This window comes from Rhagoletis pomonella, unplaced genomic scaffold, assembly GCF_013731165.1.
Source record: "Rhagoletis pomonella isolate Grant_MI unplaced genomic scaffold, Rhpom_1.0 Rhpom_scaffold_00005, whole genome shotgun sequence".
Classification (NCBI taxonomy): domain Eukaryota; kingdom Metazoa; phylum Arthropoda; class Insecta; order Diptera; family Tephritidae; genus Rhagoletis; species Rhagoletis pomonella.
The window spans coordinates 54865161-54890369 of record NW_023458559.1 but is presented as its reverse complement, the minus strand read 5'-3'; the positions used below and the strand labels follow the sequence as shown (position 1 = coordinate 54890369).

Below are 25209 nucleotides of genomic sequence, written 5' to 3'. Positions count from 1 at the left end.
TTTCTGTGTTGTTCGAACCCACAACCTCGTGGCTCGTTAATCCGCATTACTGCTGTCTGTCAGGGAACAATTTTTATCAGGTCAACTGCGCCGTTTATTCGGATCATAGTTACCTGTTGCTGGCGGGAGTAGATGTCTACGTATGTGTAAATGGTTTGCAGACCATCAGCTCGTAGCCATTCAAACAAACTGATAGAACTCTTCCGATCGTAATTTTTTATACTGCACAGGGCATGAAGGGGATACATTCTTCTGGAAAATCGTCTTTTAAGTCTTTAGAGAAAACCATTTGTAATTCTTTGGCCTTCTGTTCGAATTCTACCGTGTTTAATTCCGCCAGGTTAGTAATAAAATGAAAGTTATTATAAAGTTGCTTTGACCTGGGTTTTGTTACAACCATATACATTTCTTTAAGCCGAATAATTCGGAGTGGCCCCACCAAAGCTCCCTCTCTTTCTGCCGTGACCCAAGGCTCCACTCGGATTGGTTACCGCATCTCGCACATGGGTTGCTCACGTTGTCCAGAGTGCGCGAACGAGAACGCAAGAGTCGGGATTGAGTATATCCGTGCAACTGTAACTGCATACGCAGCACAACGACTATACCCCATTGCACTTCAATCACATTTCGTTAGAACACGATCAGTGCTCGCAGTGATCTCACAGCAGTGGTCCGCTACAGCATGACAGAGGAGCACTTTTGTAAGTACTCCAATATGCTACAAATAGACTATACGGTCCAACTATTTTTACAGGGACTAACATTCTGAATACTTACATTCTGCAATATTTCAATGTGTTTTGATAACGATGCACTCATTTTGTTTTGCTCACGTTGTCCAGAGTGCGCGAACGAGGACGCAAGAATCGCGATTGAGTATATCCGTGCAACTGTAACTGCATACGCAGCACAACGACTATACCCCATTGCCCTTCAATCACATTTCGTTAAAACACGATCAGTGCTCGCAGTGAACGCAGAGCAGTGGTCCGCTATAGCATGACAGATGAGCACTTTTGTAAGTACTCCAATATGCCACAAATAGACTATATGGTCCAACTATTTTTACAGGGACTTACATTCTGAATACTTACATTCTGCAATATTTCAATGTGTTTTGATAACGATGCGCTCATTTTGTTTTATAAAAGTGAATTAAAATAAACTTGTCATATTTTTCATTGTGCGTTTTGAACAGCTGCTTTTTAAACATATGACTGCAAATTTCTGTTGGCAGAAAATTCGCTAGCAGAAATTTGCAGCTCTCACGTTTTTTACGCTCTCTTCTGCAAATTTTTTGTGTTAAGAAATGCTTTCCAGCAGAATGCAGTAAAAATTTCAATATTTTTTCGTTGTGAAACATAAATAATAATTTGCAAATAGCATAAACTTAACACCACAGAATTCACAGTTAAACTAAACTTCCGGCATGGAACAAGAAATATAAGGAAACTGTCAAATAATTGACAGCTCGGCGTCATCTAGCGGTCACTAGAAAAAAGTGCACATAAATCTTTTTCGGCGCCACCCTGTTTTATTACGAAATAACGTGTAAGGTCAGATTCTTCAATGAAAATAAGATGAATTCCCTATAGTAAGATAGGGACTATAGGGATGCAAAGGCCTCATCTTATTTTCTTTATTTTATTGCAACACAGTTTTTCGCACTACGCTGATTGCTGATTGGATCGAACGTTTACATACATATGTATACAAAAGGCTTATTTTGTTTATCTACGAATTGTCAAATGCATTTGCAATTATCACCCTATACTTCCGGTAGTGCATTCCAGTGGAAGTTTTGTGATCTATCCCTGTTCTGACATTCATTGTTTGTTGGATTTGCGATTCCTTCATTTCAAACTACCACCACCGTATTTTATTCCATATCAAAACACAAAGGCAAGGAAAAGAAATCTATCACTGCTACCTGCTACCCCGATACTAAAACATCCAGCAAATTTTAACTTTTCATCGATCTCGCAATTTAGTTGATAAAGTTATTCGAACGCGTACAGAAGTGTAAAAGTGAATCCAATATTCGAACAAATAAAACACGGAAGCACAAAAAAACTTTGGTGATTTTTCTTTTGCCACAAGTGAGTGCAAAAGAAAAAGTCCCAAACCCCACCATATAGACAACACTTTTGCAGTGTATTGAGATGCAAAGTTACGGTGGAGCACCAGCGTCAGCTGCTCCCCAACAACTACCTTATAAAGAACAACAGCCCCAAAGAAATCTCTATGACGCAACGCTGCGTAATAGCAGCGAAGGCCAGCAGCACGCAGGCGGAGTGATTCGGGGTAGCAGCAACAGCAGCGGTGAAAATTCGCGTTGCGAAAGTGATGATGAATATAATAGAAACCAGCCAAGGTCAGCGGCGACAGCGCCATTGACCGCCGCTACAGCTGGTTGTGCTGTTGGTATAGAGGCGGCCAATGAGGGGCCAAACGTGTTTGCGCCTCATAGAGCACATAGCACTGGTGGCGTTGAAGCCAGTGAATTGCCCTCAAGTTCCAATAACATGGAAGGTTCTTCGCCTATGGCCTCTTACAACGAGGAAAGGATGCGTCGTAAATTGCAATTTTTCTTTATGAATCCGATTGAAAAGTGGCAAGCGCGCCGTAAATTTCCATACAAATTTGTTGTGCAGGTGAGTCAAACAAACAGCTTCGCTCAAAATAATTTTTAATTTAATTAAAAGCCCACGGATTGTGTATTATATATGTATGTAGTTTGTGACTGGGCTTTGCTGCGAAACAAATTGTTTAAAAAAACCAAATAAAAAAAACTATCGAGGGCTTATATTCAATACCCTCGTATCTGCAATTTTTACAAAAACTACTTTGCGATGTTAGAGACTTACCTGTCATCACTGATGGTAATTCTGACTGCAATTTAATAGTAAATTTATACTGGGAGTAAATTATTATGTCAAGCGTTATACAAGGTCAGCATTAACATCACCGATGACTGTTAAGTCTTAGGTGGATTTTTATATCAGAATCTCATTTTTGTGAAAATGCAGATAGGGGGTATTGAATATAAGCCTTCGATATGTATCTAATGTGGTCAGTGGAATATATAAACTACTTCAAAATAACTATTAATTAGTACAAGATCTGGTATATTTAACACATTATCTTTTATAAAAGATAAAACTATACTTAAACCACCGCCAAAATGGATTGAAGTAAAACTCCCCCAATAAAGCTCTATCAAATCTTCACAATGTACAATCAGCTTTATTATTAGGCAATCTAGTCGCTTCTAAATGTATTTATAAGTACCACACAATGCCCGGTTTAATCAACTTTCCTTGGTTACTCATTAACTCTTGTCATAAGCATTTAAAAATTCATATGCACATATGAGTCGCAAGCTAATGCATTTCATGTTTTTTTTTTTTACTCTAAATGTAATGACAGTCTAATTTTATTATATTTAAAATTACATAAATGTGTATCACATTTGCGGTTGCAATCTTAATTAAGTTGAATTTCTTGTTGAAATTAAAACCAACGACAATTATCCCAAAAGTAGCGTTCCCACGACAGTCGGGCCTACGTAACCGGAACGACCCAGATTTATATCTGGCCAAGGACTGTCACTCCAGCAACACTCCCCAAAAAGTCTTTGGGGAATTTGTATGCTGCTACAACAACAACAACATCCCAAAAGTAGCAGACGGGTATTTACCACGACACACAGTGCCGCCTAAGTGGGCAAAAATCGAAAAATTCGTTATCTGCAATGTGAACGTGTTTAGTGTTTTTGTAAAGACAATTTATGCACTAAAAAGAATTAAACAGAAATTTCCCTAAAAAATGAATTATATGCCGCCAGGAAGCCACTAAAGTCGACAAATTTTATACTCAGAATTTTAATAAGAGCATAGCCATGCGTAAGCTCTTCACAGAAAAAAAATGTCAAAAATATATATTTTTTTGAAATAAAATGTTGGTTTAACGTTTCTTGTTTCCATATAGATAGTAGAGAATTACAGGAATTAAAACTTTGGAATAAAATTAAACACAGGGTGTCCCTGCGGTATTCCAAGAAAAAAACAATTTTTTAAACAAAATTTCAAAATAAATTTTAATGGAATGAATAAAAAATATATGTAAATATAGGTTATTTTTTATTATTAAATAGTACGGGCTTTTAGCTTTCAAAAGAAGAAATAAAAACCTGCTCATTTTTCACTTTCTGAAGTAATGCGTTTTTTGCTAACGCATAAAATATTTTTTTAGTTTTTTGTCAGTGCCTTGAGATCTGTATGTTTCGTTCCATTTTTAAAAATGAAGTGTCAGATTAAAAAGTTTGACATGTAGACAATAAAAGGTTTATTCTTTTTTAAAGAGTTGCCACCTGTTAAAAAATTAGATTAATAAAAAACAAGGGTCAAATTTTTTTATATGTTAAGTGAATTATTAAGAGATGGGTATTAATCGAAGTGTGTATTAACTACATGTAGAGAGTTGCCACCTGTTTAAAAAATCAAATTCCTCTTTAATTAAAGGAATTAGGTAATTGAAATAGATAGGTATCACCATAAGGGAGTCAGACGAAAGAGGTTTAAGAAGGTTTTAGATTAAAAATATTACGAAAAGGGTTGCCACCTGTTTGTAAAGTCGAACTTAGTTTAACTAAAATAGGAATTACGTCAAACCATAGGATTACGCCATCGTATTTGTTATTTTATTACAAATACATATATTGTCAATCAGTGATTTGTTCTGAATACATTCCTTTCAAATTACTGGACTCTTAAATTAACTCAGGAATGTTTGTACTCTTCACTTATTTCTTGCTAAATATGTCAAATTTTTTCATTTGTCTGATACTCATATTGATATACATATTTCAGTTACCTTATTCCCTCAATTAAAATAAATTTGATTTTTTAAACATGTGGCAACCCTTCTGCGTATCTTTAGAAGTAAAGTATTTTCAAAACTATATCAATTGATACCCATATTGTAATATCTAATTCATTTAACTTATTAAATAATTTTAATAAAATTTGTAACAGGTGGCAACCCTTTTCAAAAATAAAAAAACTTTGTTGCACATCTACAGGCCAAGCCCTGTCATTTGACACCTAACGTTCCCACGACAGTCGGGTCTACGTAACCGGAACGACCCAGATTTATATTTGGCGAAGGACTGTCCCTCTAGCAACACTCCCCAAAAACTGTTTTTGGGAGCTTATATGCTGCTAAAACAACAACAACAACATTTGACACCTAACTTTTGAAAATAGAACGAACTATATGTACATACCTATATAAAAGCCACAAGAACCCAAATTCTCAACATCAAACTGCATTTACAGTGAAAGTATGAAAGTTATCCAAAAACAAATGGCATTTTTAATTTGACGCCCTCAATTTTACTAAGGATCGAATTTTCATTTAAATCCGTCCATAATTCTATTTTTGCCCACATTTTATATGGAAGGGATGCACTGTGCGACAGTCGGGTCTACGTATGTACGTCTGCCAGATTCATATCTGGCCAAGGGCTGTTACTCCAGCATCAATTCCCAAAGATTCTTTGGGAATTTGTATCCGGTTACAACAACAATTATCCTAAAAGCAGCAGACAGGTATTTCCCAACGAATAGTGTGACGTAAATCCAAACACTTGTATATCCATGCCTATGTATGTATGTGCATGCCTAAGATATTAATAAATATGTATAATCGCACACCACCTGCTGAATCTGCAGCGTACATGCAATATGTACTATGTAAAGCGCTATTCGGCGAATGAAACGCAAAATAATCCTCATTATTTCCTCCCACATTTAATAATGAATGTGCATACGTACGTACATATCAGGAATGTTGCGAATATTTGCATAATTTTACACATTCGCATTCGCATTAAATGATACGAATGTTTTCCGAATACGAATGTGTCCATGAGCAGAGAGTCCACTCTAATATTGTTGAAACGGCTCTAAGTCTGTCTAACCACGGTGCGAACAATAACCGGCTTTTAGCTTCAGGCGCTAAACGGTTAAGCAGTATATCAAACAACATTGATGGGCCTTCAACAAGTACTGCTAAAAAAATTTTAGACTCCTGAAGCGAAAGCGAAGGCTCGGATGTGGAATCAGGAGACATTAAAAAATGTGAAATTAAAGCTCAATTGAAGGCCCATCTTAAAGAAAAACGAGCTCATCTCGATGAAAATCTTCTCGATTGGTGGAAAACTAAACTAAAATACGACAAATTAACAGATCTGGCCCGCAAATGTTCGAGACTCGCCAGCGTTCCAAGTGAGCAATTGTTCAGTGCAGCCGGCCTTATGTATATACGAGCCTCTAAGAAATCGCCTCATGGGAGAAAAGGCAGCGAAATTACTTTTTTAGAAATATCATATGCCCCTTTTGAACTTTGGCTACTAGATTAAAACACAGTATAGATTAAGCACTCGTTCAATGTTCAAGTAATTTTCAAAATTTTTAAGTAATAAAAACGATGTCTTAAGTTGATTATAGCTTTTTTCAATGTTATTCGTATACATTCGAAACATCCCTAGTACATATCTAAGTAGTGATGTATCTGCGTATGTGCGTACACATGTAAGTATTGATGTATGTTCATATAAGAAGCTTCTCTCCAACCGTTAAAGTGGTAATATGCATCGTATTGCACTGCACGTTTCACAAGCAATCATTAAAAATGAACGAGGCAGCTGTGTTTGTCGGACTTGAAATGAACAAAAGCAAATATATCTCAGCAGTCCCTTATTTATTTAAATGTAACCAGTATGTATTGTAACCGCTACAACAACAACAACAAAAGAAAAAATAAAACAAAATAGATATTTTAAGTATATAAAAATACTTCACTGGTATGCATTTAGTTAGGTTTAATATTCATTTTATCATTTATCGCATGCAACTGGTTTTTCGCTCCGATTTTAGGGTTTATTGACTGGAAATTATTTATTTATACAGCATTATTAAACGTGTTTTGTTACGTTTTCTAAAGTAACAATTTCTGAACTTTCCACCAGGTCTGTTTCATGTGCTGAAAATAAGTAACGTCTCTTCTTTTAGCTTCGTCGTCATTATTCAGTTATACATTGCAAATGTAGCCATCAATTGTCGCTCGATTGTACGTCTTGTAAATTAATACATATCGTTACCTTAATATAGAAACGCCCCAACTCATATAGTTGCTGAAACGCAAAAAAGCCGTAACTGACTAAAATTTTTTATTGCTTAAATTGATGTGTGAACTTATAATTTGATGAAATACATCATAATCACTCAAAACAGGAATTTTGGTTTTTTACTTAGTTACGGCTTTTTGTATTTCAGCGACGATGTGAGATAGGACCTTTCTATATTAAGGTTACGATATGTACATATGTATTGTATGGTTTTATGTACATTTGTTGTAATACATATATGCCATTACGATATGATAACACAACTCGAGTTCAATGCAGCATTTTTTCCTCAATATGCATATCAGCAACATACATATGTATGTACGAAATATTAAATAAAAGTACAGCGAACATGTCTGCCTGTCTTGCGTTTAAAGTACATACCTTCACACATATATATATGTATGTAAATGATGATAAAAGTAAAGCTTGCAAAGTTTAAAGGTGTGCAAATTCACATATTCACTTACATACATACAGTGTAATCCATTTATAATGGACTCGCTTAGGATGGAAACTGTTATTATATAAATATGTATGTATTTGTCAAGTCCCACTTCAAATATATAAAAAAAGAGAATGGACAAAAATATCGTCTTTTGTATAACCGGGGCTGTCAAGGCCAAAATAAAAAACATCTCTGCCATAAACAAAGTTCGGTAATTCCCCGAATTCAATAAAGGGAGGCAACCGTCTCTGCAACAGAAAATGTCTATATACATAAACAAAGTTCACTGGTTTACCGAAATCTGTCAAAATAGGCAATCAGCTTATGCGGGCATTGTATGTGACGGTTGGTTTTTGAACTGTTTTTTGTTCACTTTAAGAAAAATTCCGGAACGGAAAAACGTGAAACATGTACATTATTTCTTTATTATTTCAAAATTTTGTATTCTGATAAAATGGACACTCGATTATAATGGAGAATTTGACGCGGTTCCGTGGAGTCCATTATAACCGGATTGCACTGTATGTATATTTTATTTTTCCAATTGCTGCTGTTTTTGTATATAATCTTACATTACAAATACTTACTTTGTATACTGCACTATGGTCCAAATGCCTGTTTTTCTGACCAAAACTAACTTTTTACATGTGTTAACATAACTTTTTTCTGGTTGCTAACTTTATTTTTGTAAAAAGCTATAATGTAGTAAAAAATCAGCATTCAACACATTTGAAAATAAGATCTCTTTATTTTGACCCTAATAAATGATAAGATTTTTCTTAAACCTTAACCTTACACCTAGGTTTGACTATGATGCAGTTATTAAAGAATAATAGCCATATCCATAAAAAATAAAGTAGATTTACAAAAGGTTTATAAATTGAAAAATTTATGAAAACGTCACTTTATAAAGCTTTTTAAACCTTCTTTATTTTTTATGAATAAGGCCATAAAACTATTATATATATCTTGCGTTTCTAAGAAAACGGCTATTTTCGTAGGTTATCTTGATACTATGAGAAAGACCCTTTAGCCCCTCAGTCGTCAAGGGTTAAACTATATTTTACAAAAATATCGGAAATCAAATGACCATCAATGAAAAAAAAACTTATGTTTTTTTTTAATCATCTTATTTAGTCGTAATTAGTTTTGGCCAGAAAAACAGGCATTCAGACCATAGTGCACTAGCGGCAATAGCAATCAATCACACACGCTTGTGTGCTCGAATTGCAAATAAATAAATTTATTGTACCCCAAAGCACGTTCTGTTTGCGCGATGAAAGAAATTGATTATCTGTTTGGACATATATTCAATTGAAAGCACCAATTAACTCAATGACCAAACGCAAGGCACATGGATTGTAGCTGAGGAAAAGTCTGAGATCCGCCTACGATTTCTGTGAAGTAGCAAAACAGTGCCGCATTTTCGAATGAGCAGTTAAATAGATAACATTTGGATTATCAAAACATTATAAAGCAAATACATTTATACATATGTACCTACTAGGGATATTAATTTTTCAGCTTTTTCCGATCACGGGATTTTCGGGATGTCGGTATCACAATACCGGGAACCCGAGATTAGTCCTAGACTAAAAATATGGGTACCAAATGCAAGAGGAAATTTCTTTAGAATTTAAAAAAATTAAAAATTTTTGGGTTCACAAGGACGAATAGGTAATTTTTTAAGCTGATAAAGTTAGAAGGACGCAATTCAAGGAAGTTATCGAGTTTATATAAGTCCTTAACATATAATTTTTTCAAAAATAAATATTGCGAAATTTCAATGTTAAATTTTAAAAGGACATTTTCAATTCTTACCAGTCCGTCTGCATCAAAAAATTGAATCTGCTTAAATTCTACACGATTTCCTCTTTAATTTGATACCCATACTTCTTCTCTAAGCACATTTATCCGAATTTTTTAAATCATTTTTGAATTACTGACGTCAGAGTGAAAAACTAAAAACGCAATTTTACTATATTTGGCCCATGGTTTCGCAAATATATTGATATTTGTGTTTAAAATTTACTATTGCGCAGTGTTATATGGAAAATGAGTTAGAAAAATGTTAATATAAAAATATGAATTATTAATTAAAAAAAGAAATATAGCCAATACTGGTCAATAAAAGGAGTTTCTATTATTGTCATCAGTGTAAATTACAAATCCCGAAAATTCCGAGATTATTTGCGGAGAATCCCGGGATTTTTGGGACTTTAAAAAGGCCGGGATCCCGGGATTAACATTCCTAATATGTACATTAGCCCCAACTTCGCGAATACAACTCTGAAAGTTGCTTATTGTGAATTATTAATGAGCTAAAAAAGGAAAAACAAACATCTGTGGGGAATAAAAGGCACACATATGAATTTTATTCAATTCAATCTTTATTTTTAACACTTAACTTCTAATAAAAACTATAACAAAAATTAGCAACTACGTTTGTGCGTGTTGCACGTAGGAAAATTCAGAATAAAGGCAGATTCGTCGTTCGTGTCCGGACACTTTTTGTTAGTAATTTTACGCGTTCCTTTCCCACTCTTTGCCACTGAGAGAGCGACAAAAATCTGCTGAACACTCTTTGTTCGAATCAAATTGATTTTGATTTTGTGTCCGAATGGCTTGATGATTCGGGTTGCCGCGTTTTTGCTTCAGAGCAAAATAAAATGTGCCGAACTGAACGGCGAACCGTACTTCAGCACCCTCTCCGGCAAAAATGTGTTGAGAGCAAATAAAAAGTTGTCCGGACACGAACGGTGAACCCGCCTTAACTGTGCTTCATAGAAAAACTTGCAACTGGAGCAAGGCCTAAGTATCAACTACAGGTGATAGCGATAGAACCCCTGCTTCTTCTTATGAGCACGCTTGTGTCAAATTATCGCCTGTTTTGCTTTGTTTACATATTCGCGTATACACACACATATACGTAAATATATACCCTGCAAACAAATGCTTCCGAAATCTTTAAGAGGATCGGAAATTGGTTACGATTCTTTTAGGAATCTTTAAAGAAAAATTTATGAAGTGTCAACCGCGAGTAAAAAAAATTGCGAAACCTTTCAGAATACTCTGAAATCCTGGTATGCAGGGTATACATATACATACATGAAATGTTCCATGTAAATAATATATAAAAAAAAATTGTTTTCAATAAAAATGTTATAACTTTTGAACCATTTTAGATACAATTTTTCCTTGGCATATTCTTATAGAGCATTAAATTCTTAAAAAACTACTCTAAAGTTGATTATCTAGACTGAAAAATGTATATACTTACAGGCTATGAAAGTCGAAAAAATCAGAAATGATTGCAAATTTTATTGCTAACTAAAAAAAAACGTACACTAAAATGGTACAAAATGCGTAGAAAATGTTGATTAGAAACTATATTTGTCAGAAAATAGAGAATTTAGTCCGTTTGTTAAATTTTTATTGCATTTTTAAATATTAATATTCTTTTTAATTATTAGTAAAATTTAGTTTATTGCAATTAGGATCTTGCTGGCGATGTAATTGCACTACTTGCAAAAGAAATTGCTTTTGTTACATCTTTAATACTTTTAAAGTTTGTTTACATATAAATAAAATCTCAATCGAAGCTCCCTTATTAATCTCCCCGTTTATACAGGCAAAACTCAGATTATTAGTCGTCACATCTGTTGTGCTTGTTATTCTCACAACTCAAAGAAAAGTTTCCTCTCTGTGCCACTGTGATCACTTCTGCCATAGTATTAAGCAATTTAAATATATTGTAACTGAATATTTTATTAAAAATACCTTTAAAAGCCTCTTTTCCTTGATAGCGTCCATTTTTGTTTACTTTTTCGTTTCGCATTTCTCCTCTTCTTCGCAAAAATAATCGGTAAAACTTGGATGGACACCGAAAAGTTATCGGTTTAATCTGAGATTATTTTATAATTACAGATTAACGAGGGACAAATTTTGTATGGCTAATCTCTGTTTCTAATTACAGATTAGAGAGTTAAGCTCGAAAATGAGGATAATAATAGGCGGCATACACGGTGCGTCTGACTCGCGAGTCATTTGAGACACTAACACGAGTCACATAATATTAGTAAGAGATTTTGAATTGTGAAGAAGTAACTCAAAATTTACGTTTTTGTAGTTTAAAATAAAAATTTAAGTAAAAATTTTAAGCGGTTTATTTTAAACTAAAATGAATTAATTTGCCTTTTTAATGGTAGTTTGTCATGTTGGAATAATTGCGTTCATTTATTTCTTTAGCTTAAGGACGAATTCGGCACGTGACATCTGCCAAACGAAATTTTTTACGTGACGTTTGCAAAAACAATTAGTTTTAGCAATTTCAGCTCATATTACAATAACTACTAAAAACATCGTACATATATATACTCTATATTTTGACTTAAGTGCCAATTCAGTGTAAATTTTTTGGAAATATGTGATTTATTATGTTTCACCTACATACGCCAAATTCGAACCAAATCGGACAATAAATACGAGTTTTCAAAATACCTCGATGCTGGCGCCACCTAGCAAGGCAATTTTTAAGAAAACTCTTCTACTTACATAGCCAGTATATATTTTAAAAAGCAGACAAATGGGCCCATAAATACGTTAGATATATGACTTTTATTTTTTTTCGTGGGAGACCTTCCGATGGAAACACCCATATGCATTCCATATAATTAAAAGATATTATGTGTAGAAACCTCAAGGCAGATGCGAAATACTTATTAGTATCATAATCCAAATAATTTGTATAATTATCGGCGTATGAGTAATCGCTTCTTTCCCTGATCACTGAAATGGCAATCGAAATATTTTTTTGCGAAATATGTACGCCTTTGAGTTGCTCTCCATTTTTCTAAATTTTTTTTTCTCACTTGTCGATTTTTTCTTCTTATTGTGCTAAATGAACCTGTCAGCATATGAATATACAACCTATTTTCGCTTGCTAATGCGAAAATGAATTTTGACATTTTGCTGAAAAGTAATCAACACACTTGTCTGACGCAACGGTCAGTAGTTTATTTAACGAACAAATTAAGGCTTCTAAAATTTTATCTTTTAAAACATGTGACTAGACATAAAAAATTTCGAAGAGGTGTTAAGGATTAAGCTGGATTAGAGTTTAAGTTGAGTAAAACTGTTCCTATTTCTATCATTAACGTTTTCACTTCCCAAAAAGTTGTAAAAACTGCAGATGTACATGCATACATACATACAGTGTTGGAAAAAAGCTTAGTGCGTGTAGTCCCTACGCGCGGAATAAGTGAAACTTAATATAGGAAATACCAGAAAGAAAGAAATGTGCGATACACATACATACACATGTGCATATTTTCTAATATGCAGAATATATTTATTTAAAATTTTTTTTAACGAGCTTTAATTTTTTATTTCTTATAACCAACTGCTAAATTTAATAATTACCCTGGTTTACAGCAAAAATGTTCTATGGATGCCACTATCCAATTCCTATGTAGAATTGCTTGGTGATTCCGAAAATCGAGCTAATTTTTTTCTATGGATACGTTTTCGAGATATTTGCAATTTACCGTTATTCAGCTTAAAGCGAAAATTTGTTTCTTTTAATCACGTATATCTTACGATCCAATTTGAAAATCTTAATATAAAATACGGCAAATGAAAGCGTATACACATCACTTTCCGATAGGGCTTATAGTTTCTGACAAATTAATTAATCATTCTAGCTTTTTTTTATTTTTTAATGAAAAAAATCAAACTTTAACAGAAAAAAAATTTTAAAAATAACAGGTTCTGTGCCAAATTCTTGCATTCTTTTAGGGTTTGATTTTTTTTTTCATTTTTCCATTAAAAAATAAAAAAAGCTGGAATGATTAATTAATTTGTCAGAAACTATAAGCCCTATCGGAAAGTGATGTATATACTATATATATATATCCATGTTTAATCTGTAGTTAATATTAGCCACACATATATAGCTAGTCTAAACAAACTTGAAAATCATTAAGGTACATTCGAAATTTCATTGCAATCAAATGCACCGAGCAGAAGTGCATTTGGAAAATGCATATAAAATGTCATGCGTTTGCAAATAATCCATTCTCCAATGCATTTTAATACATCAATCTGGCGACTTCTAGCTTTCGTTTGGTATTTTCCCATATAAAATCAAAGTTAGAATAGTTTTCGTATTTGGTAATAACTCGTATATTAGTGAACTAGGTGTAGCTTTATGGAAATGTAGAATTGCTTAGCCCTTTATACTTAAATTTAAAAAAGAAAAACTATTTTTGCTGTACAAATGTCCCACCCGTGACGATGGAATACCCCAGAAGCATTTTTTCGATTTAAGTTGTTGAAAAGTAATGAATATCTAAATCCCGGGATTAATCCCGGGATCCCGGGATCGGAAAAAGCTGAAGAATTAACATCCCTAATGCATACATATACATATGTACATATGTATGCAATTAGCGCTACTTTTGCTCCGAATGCGAATATTTTAAAAACAAACTAAAGACTGCAGCTAAATAAGCGTAGTTGGTTGCCTCATAACTAAATATACTTTGTTCTATTAAACATTTCAGCTTATCAATTTGTAAATATGCACTGTATTATGAATGTACGTACATATGTAATCGTGATTCTGAAAATGTGTGCAAATATTTATATCAATTTTAATCAGCTACGTAAGCTTTTAAATTACTGCTATGCCAACGCTTCGAACAGGTAGCGAACTATTCATAGTCTTCTACGTTTTATCTGTTTGAGACAAAAAGTGTCTGAGAATACATATCGAGCCCTAACCGCCAAAATAACGTAAGCGATATTTTTTTTTTCAAAATCTTCCTGTTAATGCCGAAATACATCTAGATGCTCTAGCAATATTTCAGCATTAAAAAGAAAATTCAAAAAAAAATCGTTTACGTTATTTTAGCGGTTAGGGCTTGATATCATCGCATGGAATTTTTCTAGCTTTCGCCTACGTAAGAGTTCGCTGTCGCAGATTTCCGTTAAATTTTTTAACTACTTATTACATTCAATTTTTAGTACATTTAAGCCCAGTTATTTTTCTCTTTACCGTAACATGCTAATCACTTACTAAAACAACGTCTGCGTCTTAGAACAAAACTTTTTCTTCTTGTTGCTTTTAAGCACTTAAGGTTGGGTGTAAGTACACAACTCAACACTTACATGCGCAGTTTTACTATCTCCTATGTGTGCTATTTGCTCACTATCAATTAATATTTACCCCGTTCGGCCGTGTTTGTCACTTTCTACTTTACAGATAGTCCATAGTTTTATATTACAAATAATTTAATGCGAATGTATTCACATATTTGCCTCATCTATCTTTTTAAGCTCTTGAAAAGTTCGAAATGAGTCACAAAATGCTATCATAACATTTGTGATTAATTTTAGTTTAATAATAATTAATAATTTTAGTTACTTCAACCGTGTATTTCGGTATTTTTCCTCAAGAGCTTACAAAATAAATATTTGGCCCACACATTTTTTTAGAGCTGTGAAGTGTTTAATTAAAGCTTCTCTATTGATTCTATTTGCAATTATAATTTTATTTACATTAACATTTGTACTTCTGAACCTGCTACCTTTTGTATTATTTTCGCTATGCATATGTAGAAAAAAAAAACAAATTCATTAGCATTCACGGTGCTCCATAGAACTCTAATTGTACTAATTTCAGTATTTAGAAGCTAGGATCCCATGATTTAGTATATTTCTAAAATAAAGATTTTATATTTAACTTCAAACGCTTCTTCTTGAAAATTCTTCAATACGTTACTTATCTGCTAATCTGAAATGTGTCATATATCTGTTTGTGATCAGCGATAATAAAGCTAATTGTAAAGATATGTTGCTCGAGCGATGGGAAAACTTAAGCTAAACAAAAACAGCAAAGCAAAAACAGTATCTAAAACTGTTTTTACAGGTAACGGACTCGGTTTGACAGATAACAGGTTCATACTATTTAAAAATAAGGTACTTCACAATTACTCACGGAGACAATGGAGATGAAGAGTCCGATCAAGGATTATCCCGTCTTTAGGTGGCAGAATCTTGTAGACGTTCGTAAAATCCGATTTTTTGAGAAATAAAGTTCGTTTAGCTGTCTAATAATGTGTATTTATATATTCATGCTCAACTTGTCACACCCGTCACAAAGTCAAGTCACACCCGTCACAGTTGAATTTGGAACATATAATCTATAACTTCCAATAGAGGCAAGCAACTTTGGCGTAAACGTTGAGAATGTTTATTTAACTATACAACGAACTATGTAAAACCATAAGCAGAAGACATAATTAGCAAAGAAACTCTGATGCAAGTAGGTAGTAGCTAATTTGGTTTGCGTACTCGTCACACCCGTCACAGTGACTAAAATTCAGATAACTCGTTCGGATTAAATGGTTTTTGACATTTTTTTCCAGGCAGCCTATTAGAAAATATTCGTTTTAGAGAATTTGATATTACAGTTTAAGAATTAAGCCTTAAAATGTGAGTTGAAATGTCACACCCGTCACCGTGGAATGAGCCAAATGTGTATTACATAGAAGCGTGGCAACCCTGATCGAAAATATTTTCGTACCAAAGTTCTCAACAATACCTTTCATTTGATATCCATATTGCGATGTTTTAGATAAATTGTGTAGACTCGAAAATAAGTGGCACCCTTATACTATTATCCTAAGGGATAACATTTTTTATATAGGGAAAACATTGTTTAAGAACCTTCTCTTGATACACATGAATAGTAACATTTTAACTTTTTTGCTAAACAAAAAATTTAACAAATATGGAATTCAAAATAGGTGGCAACCCTATTAAAAATATGTTTGAATTAGGGGTCTTTAAAATTACTTCCATTTGATATCCATATTATGATGCTTTAATTAATTTGTAACTAATTTCGAATAGGTGGCAACCTTATACGAGTCTTCTCTGAGATAATGCCTATTCAGATATCGTTAAAATCCAAAACATTATCTGTGTGCATAATATCATCAAAATCGTTAGAGCCGTTTCCGAGAACCCTATGGATAGACATATCTGTCGAAAGGCTGGCTTTAGATCTCATAAAAAAAATTACTTGTCGTTTAAAGAATAAAGCGAATGCCGCATTATACTAAAGCCAGCTTCCCGACATAAGCTACTATTCCATACGAACACAGATACAATTGAGGGATTCACAACGGTGTCGTAAGTGTCGTATTGTTGTATGTCGTAAACTCTAAAAGCTTAAATAAATGGTTAGAGAACTTGAAACCACAACTAACTATTTTTCAACACTGCGAAAATGCATGATATGACTTTGATGGTACTCTCCCAACCCCTTTAATATATTTTTTAGGTGTTTAAAGTTTACGACATACAACAATACGACACTTACGACACGGTTGTGAATACCCCATATATATATATATACAAGATTGCTCGTTTAATGTAATAAGATACATATGTATGCATTTGTAAGTACTCACATAGTTCCATACATACATTCGAAATTTGTCTACGGATGCAATTAAATTAATTAATTGAGTGAAAAGTTTTCACATACCAATTGAATTCTCTGTAATTCTGTGTGTTGCAGTGCTGCATACTCATTTGTCTGTATCACAGATTGATTGAATGTAATGTGAATGAATTAAATTATTGACTTAAAAAATAATTGAGATAAAAAGCTGAGTCATGCCGTCATAAACACGCTGATTGTAATAAATTTCTACAAAATCAAACTACCTACATAATTTATTTCTTCCTCCCTCCACCAGGTGGTGAAGATCATATTGGTGACAGTGCAGCTGTGCCTATTCGCGCATTCACGCTACAATCACATCAACTACACCTGGGATAATCGCATTGCCTTTTCGCATCTATTTTTGCGCGGCTGGGACTCTTCTCGTGAAGTGGAATCCTACCCGCCTTCTGTAGGCCCCTTTGCGCTCTACGAAAAATCCGATTTCTATGACACCATCGACTATGCGGTGCGCGGTTATGCCAACATGAGTCGTTCCATCGGCCCCTATGATTACCCGACCGACAACAACGAGATGGCCCCTCTGCATCTCTGCCTCTACAATTATCGCGAAGGCACAATTTTCGGTTTCAATGAGTCGTACATTTTCAATCCGGACATCACTGAGTTCTGTCTGTATTTGCCGCCAAATGTGACCAAGATCGGTGTGCAGGCGTACCTCAAGCAAAGCGGCGTCGAGTTGAGTTTCTCTTCGTTGGTCAGGGCGACGCTGGTATTCGCCATCAAGACGGTCAATTTTAAGGCTTACGGCGGGCCGTTGTCCGCGCCCGATTGCTTCAAGTTCGATGTGAGCATAATCTTCGACAATCGCGATCACGACGGACAAATGCTGCTTTCCCTCGATGCGGATGCGCAGCGTTTGCGCTGCAAAGGCGATGTTGAGTTCATTTCGAATGCAGAATTTGATGCGGCTTTGCGCAGTATGTTGAACATCCTGGTGCTAATGGTGTGTTTACTGTCCTTTGCGCTGTGCTCCCGCGCGCTGTATCGCGCCTACTTGCTGCGCTGCCAGACGGTGAACTTCTTCCGTATGCACTTCAACAAGGAGCTGAGCTTCGACGGTCACATGGAGTTTGTGAATTTTTGGTGAGTGATATACTTTTTCAAAATGAAATATCAATTTAGGGGCGGTAGTGAATCAAACCACCGTCACGAAGAAATGTGATGATTGGCATGCAACGGAAGCGCATCTTTCTTCCCTCTGTCTTGCCGCAGTTATTAAAATTTTTAGTTGTTGAGCGTTAGCATGGGCCGAAAATACGCTTTTTAAGAATTTTGATTGGTAATAGCAAAAATATGGTTCATTATGCTATAAAAAATATATGTTTGAAGTGTGAAAATTGTTGATCAATATCCTAGGCTCGCCCAAGTCCATCAAAGTTCAAATACTAAAAAAAATGGTTTCTTACCTAACTTCGATTCTTTACAAAAAAAGTCTATATACCAAATTATATAAGACTTATACTTTAGAAGATTATTGCAATTTTAATAAAAAAAAATGTATTAATTAAATTATTTATTAATTTTTATTTTTTGAGCATATTAAACTTTGATGGACTTGGGCGAGCCTAGGATATTGACCGAAAAAATTCCGCATTTCACACAGATTTTTTTTTAAAGCATAATGATTCATATTTTTGCTATTACCAAACAAAATTCTAGAAAAGCGGATTTTCGGCCCACGCTATTGATCGTACTGCACAGCATTTTAACTTTAATACAAATTTCTGTAGTATAAAACGAACAGCAAATGAATCGAGAGAGGGGTTTCACTTCCGTCGTGTTGCCAATTTATGTTTTGTATTTAAACTACCAATTACTTATACGCGATTTTCTTCTTCGCACGCGCAGGTACGTAATGATCATCATCAACGATTTGCTGCTCATCATTGGCTCGTCACTGAAGGAGCAAATCGAACGCAAATTTCTAGTCGTCGATCAATGGGACACCTGCTCACTCTTCCTAGGCATCGGTAATTTGCTGGTGTGGTTCGGCGTGCTGCGCTATCTGGGCTTCTTCAAGACCTACAACGTCGTCATACTCACACTGAAGAAAGCCGCGCCGAAAATCCTACGCTTCCTGCTCGCAGCGCTACTCATCTATGCCGGTTTTACATTCTGCGGCTGGCTCATACTCGGCCCCTACCATATGAAGTTCCGCTCGCTCGCTACCACCTCGGAGTGTCTTTTCGCGTTAATTAATGGTGATGACATGTTTGCCACCTTCGCGACACTCTCATCAAAGGCCGACTGGCTGTGGTGGTTCTGCCAAATCTACTTGTACTCCTTCATTTCGCTGTACATTTATGTCGTGCTATCGCTCTTCATCTCAGTTATTATGGATGCATATGACACGATCAAGTGCTACTATCGTGACGGCTTCCCCATTTCGGATCTGAAAGCGTTCGTGGGCACGCGCAACGAGGAGGATCTCAGATCAGGTGTGTTCATGAGCAACATGGATGACTTTGATGGGAACGGTTTGCTAGATGTGCTACGCCAAGTCTGTTGTTGTGGGCGTTATCGGGGGGACAGTGGCGGTACAAGTGGCAGCAACGGACCCTCTGGGTACACCAGTCTAACGAGTATTATCAAGTGATTGAATGTTTGTTGAGAATATTGATGATGTACATTCAATTGGAACTGTACTGATGAATGAGACGACGACGACGACCACGAACGAACGGAGTACGAATTGACGCTTGGAATGTGTTGTCACATCGCCGCTGCTGATTTGCTGAAATGCTATGTTTGCAAGCGTTGTTCATGGCATGCATTAGCTGATTCATGTATTATTATTTCTTTTTACTTTACTCTTAGTCATATAATATATAATTCGCTTTTTTGTTGATTTTGTTTAGTTGAAAGTTAAATATGTGCTTGCTGGCAAAATATGAATGCTACGTACTGCATTTCAAAGTTTATATTTATATATTTATGTATATCTATAAATCCGAATGAGGAAAAGCTTGCTCGTAAATATGTGACGTCAGAATAGATCGAGTAATAATAGGTTGTAGCTTCGTATGATACTGGGAAATGCATTTTTGCGCTTGTAAAGAAGAGCTTGCAGGAAAAATGCCAGCAAATTGAAAATGAAGAGGGGCGCTACCGCTTTGTAAATTAGATTTTGTTGTGTAAAAATCAGGGACCAAAAATCAGTTTTACAAGCGTATTTTGTGTCATAGATTATTAAACCTGTAATAACAATTTGTAAGTAATTTATCTGTGGGTAATTTCGTAACTTTGAAACCACATTAGGATAAAAAAAGACATGCTGAAGATTGGCTGACTTCCAAAACGTCAATTGCATTGCATACGTACAAAGTGAAAAGCTCCGTAACGCCGGACTACAAATGGTTGACAATGTATACTTTTCCAAAACGTATCCGAAAAGTTATCAAAACGTATCGCTAGAGCAATGAGTGCATCACTAACAAAGTTGATGCTTCGTTTGTTTTTGGTTGCGATTGGTGTTGTGAAAATGGAAAATTCCGAAAGGGCGTTCAGTGTTATATTAGGGGCATTCTCCAAATCTTGCAAAGCTGTTGCACGTAGCACGGATTGCATAACTTGCAAACACACAACAACAAAATACATGGGAAACACCATTTCCTATCGCTGCAAAATATGCAACGTCGAAACCCAAGTATATATTTTGCAAAAAAGCATAGCACATGTACATATTTCTCTCATTCCTCTCATCTCGCTCACTTCATTTTTTTTGCTGTATCTTGTTATTGTATTTGATACAGAATTTCGCTGCTTGCTACCTATGCATGCTACCACTTTGCAATGGGGTGCTCTCGTACTCTTCCAAATTTGGAATAGTATTTTGCATTTCGTGCAATCCTTGCAAGACTTCGAGAATACCCCTATTGAATATTCAAAATATGCAATGTTTATGGTAATGTTTCACAACTCTGCATATACAAACGGTTTAAATACCGCAGTATAACAGTATCCAAACATTGTATTGGTACGCTTTGGAAGTTAGCCATTTATTCAAGTGCGAATATAAAATTTTAATTTTTGAAAAAAAAAAATATATTTTTTATTAGTAAAGTTACAAGTAAATTGTGTAAAGCCAAAGAAGTGACTAATTTGCATGTTCATGTTTGTATAACCTGTTCAATAGAAAATAATTCGACACAAATTTCTAAATTTAATTACGAATAAATTTACTCAATATAAACGTTAAATCGCCTACAAGTATGCATTAAAGTGTATATTTTGTTGTTAAGTAGGCGAAAATAAAATAAGCAGACAATAATTAAAAAAAAACCACACAAACTTTGTTGTAGTTAGTCAAAAGACATTTATTTTTGATAAACAAAAATCAAGAAACACAATTTGAGTCAGGTGGAGTAAACTATTCGCGGAGTTCGTTCGCGAGTGGATTGATAGAGGATTAAAATATTGCTTGGTGAATAAAATGTGGCTAGCAACATTTTTTCATGCAACATTATTGCGCCTTGTAAACACTTGCTTTAAAAAGGCTATATTTTACGTCCACTCATTTATAAGCATTTAATTTTTCAAATTCCAACTTCTTCCACTATTCTAACTTTTGCTCATTCCATTCTAAAGCATTAACGTTTTTTTAAAAATTGATATTTAAAAGCTTCTACCACCACACAGGAATCATTACCACCATGAATGAACTCTAACTACACTCATACGATTTAAAATACAATTAAATATACTACATATATGTACATAAATGAAATAGTTCATAGATATACACATGTGTAATTTATTCCATATTTCTGCAAAAAAAAAACACGCGATTTATAATTTAATAAAAAAAATCATATTTTAAACTATTTCTATTTACTACCTACTATGTTGATACATATGTACATACATATGTGGGTATTTTCCCTACAAATTGTTGGCGCATAAGAAACAGATAAATTCTTACTAAATGCAATTGTCAAAAGTGCTAAAGCTTATATTCATAGGTATGTCAATGCATGTACGTTTATAAATATATGCATAACAGCTCGCTGATACATACATACCTACATACATAATATTCACGCTCATGTTAGTTTAGTGTTATTGCTTGGGGCAAATGTAGGCTTGCGCAAAAGTTTGTAAAGGACGCAACTATATACACAAAAAAATAATAGAAAAAAAAAATATATGAATACATTTTGTTTAGTCGTAACAAAAAAAAATACTTTTTTCTTATTTATGATTTGTACTTTTTCTCTCTTTCGTTTCTTTTCACTTCACAGTTGTGTTTATGAGACGCGCGTCTGATGAATGTTTATTGGTCATGAAATAAATGAAAATCAGTCCACGATTTATTCAGATGTATGTATGTTTGTACGCAAAACAATACATATACAGATGTATATACATAGGTCTAAGTATATATTTGTAATTGAACGGAAAGAAGTACATATATGCATACATATATGAAAAATATGTAGTTTAAATAAAATTATACATATAATCTATATACCTGAAGATTAAATATGGGAAACGTTAAAAAACATTATTATTTTAATTTAAAAGAAAAGATGGGGGTTTAATTGCATGCGAAACTACAAAGGAATATTTGTCTAAACAAGGGAAGAATGGGATGCTGATCTACATACCGCAAAGGATCTTAATTAGAGATGTACCGGATAGAAATTTTGATGGGTGACCGGATTCCGGACACTATGTTAAAAAAAAAGAGCCGGATTCGGATATCCGTAGTTAGACTTCTGTCACTGCGAATTTCACAATAGTTTAGTAATAAAAGGACCAAGGAAACACAAGGCAAATGCAAATGACTTCAAATGACTTCTTTTGTAACTGCAGGAAATAAAGTTCTCGCACATTGTTCCTTGACATGGAAGCATTTTTAGCTCTGTTCTGTGTCTAATTAATTTCAGGTCTTCAAAAACTTTCAAGACTTCGTTAATCACAGTGCTGCCTAGACGAGAAATTTCGAAGATATATAACACCGTGCGACAGTAAATTTTACACACAAAAAAATTAATTTATTCGCGAAAATATACTTATGCCGAATTTACACTAGGCATTGAAATGACGAAAAATTTACGCCATTAAAAAAAATGCCATGTGGAAATGACCTTAATGACAATTTTTTTAATGTAATGACACGATTATTTTGTAATGCCCGGCTTTGTCATTTGTCATTTTTGCCATTTAATGCCTAGTGGAAATCCAGCATTAGTTTTTCTCTCCGAAGACAGGATTTTTTTAACGACTTTGAAATTTTAAAAATATAATTTTTTCAAAAAATTATTAAAAAAAATTTAGTGCAATGAAGAATCACAAAATAGGTTATCATATAAAAGAAAAAATTCGGAAGAATTATAACAAAACACATTTTTTGGTGCATAAGGACGAATGGGTATGAAAAATGTCCTTTAAAAATGTTGTCCTTAATTACACCGGCACACAAAATAAAATTAGTGTGATGTGCATTTAACTGGAACTACCTATGGTAATGTATTTCGTCCCGCAGAATCCGAATTTGAAGTCAGTTTGGCCAATATACCTCCCAGATTTCGAGAAAACTTCAAAAAACCGTTTTTTATTGCAGATTTTCGCAATTTTTTACGGTTTTTTTTAGTTTTCTCGAAATCTAGGAAGTATATTGGCCAAACTGACTTCAAATTCGGATTCTGCGAGTTGAAATACATAACCATAGGTAGGTCCGGTCAAATGCACATCACACTAATTTTATTTTGTGTGCCGGTGTTATCCTAGAAAATTCGCAAAATTTTTTTTTTTTAATTATTGTTTGAGGACTAATATACGTACGACCTCATCATCGAATTTCGAAAACTTTATTAACTTAAAAGATAAAATTTATTAAAAGCGCATTTTCAATACCTATTCGTCTTTGTAAACCAAAAAACTGTATTGTTTTTAAGTTCTACAGAATTTTCTCTCTCATTTGGTACCCATATTCAGCCTCATTGCGAGAGTCGTGCCGAATGCAAGTCGTTTTTCGAGAGTCGAATCGTATCGAAAATTTAGCGTCATTGCCTAAAATTTCCACTCGACTAGTGTATTAAAACGGAAGAACTTGGCAGCACTGCATAGTTTTCGACAATTTTCGTCGTTTACTTATTTCAGCACAACAGTAGACAATGCTAATGTTGTCGAGTCGTACAATTCAGCCTAATTTACGACTTACGCAATGAGGCTGATTGTCATTTTACATTGCACTGATTTTTAAAAAAATATATGTAATATATATAACTATAAATGTGCTTTCAAATGTTGAATTACCATCAACATCCCAGCACGCGATTTGTACGGATAAACGCCCTGCAGTAATAAGGCGGCCAATTTTCCGTAAAGGACCAGTACTTCACTGGGTAAAATTTGACTGGTCAGAATTGCCGCAGGAGTATGTACACTTACATCATGATAAAAACATAGTAAGGTAAAACCGTTCTCTCAACTCGTCGGCCATGATTTTTTTGAAGTCATGTAAAATTGAGAAAAAAAAAGGAATTGTTCAAAGTTGTTGTTGTTTGATATTGAAAATGAGAATATGTGTGTGAGTTTGTGTGTAAAATTTTAAAATTAAATTGCTTGCAAACGTCGAGAATTTGAAAAATTCCTCTCAGCGGTTCTACCTTCCTATTTTTTTATCATGCACATACATACATACTCAGATGTGAACAGTCAAATATGTACGTGCGTAATACATTTTTGTATAAAAATATTATTTTTATATACGAACATTTTTTAAACGATAATCAAATATAAAGTATTCGTTTTACTATGCATTGTTTCCCTCAGTGTAGCTAATTTTTTTTCGGCAAAATTCTCTAAATGAAAATCAATGGAGCCCAAAAGTATACAATATGGAAAAGTAACAGATGCAATATCCCTGCGGTGAAAAGCCAAACCAGTTAGAAAAAATACTAGTTCATTAACTAGTATGTGTCTACCAGTTCGCCAATTTCGAAGAACTTAGGCGATCAGCGACATCTGCCTTTGAATTGCCAAAGCCAAAAATTAAACGCAATTAATTGCTTTTCTTACAAATGT

General features: G+C 34.3%; 1 protein-coding gene across 3 annotated transcripts; it reads left to right on the top strand.

The window, feature by feature from the left end:
• The first annotated feature begins 1901 nt into the window (after positions 1 to 1901).
• Positions 1902 to 22643, top strand: LOC118739253 (mucolipin-3-like). 3 transcript variants are annotated; one of them, XR_004992990.1, is made up of 4 exons: positions 1902 to 2654; positions 17411 to 18261; positions 19027 to 19964; positions 22419 to 22643. XR_004992990.1 is itself a non-coding variant. In XM_036470471.1 (4 exons), exons 1-4 carry the CDS (start codon positions 2163 to 2165, stop codon positions 22466 to 22468), a joined length of 1983 nt encoding a protein of 660 aa, XP_036326364.1. In that variant the 5' UTR covers positions 1902 to 2162; the 3' UTR covers positions 22469 to 22643. The 3 variants fall into 3 exon arrangements, 2 of the variants coding, with proteins under 2 accessions (XP_036326364.1, XP_036326363.1); XM_036470471.1 differs by having other exon boundaries at positions 19027 to 19616; XM_036470470.1 differs by lacking the exon at positions 22419 to 22643 and having other exon boundaries at positions 19027 to 20776.
• Positions 22644 to 25209: the final 2566 nt, after the last annotated feature.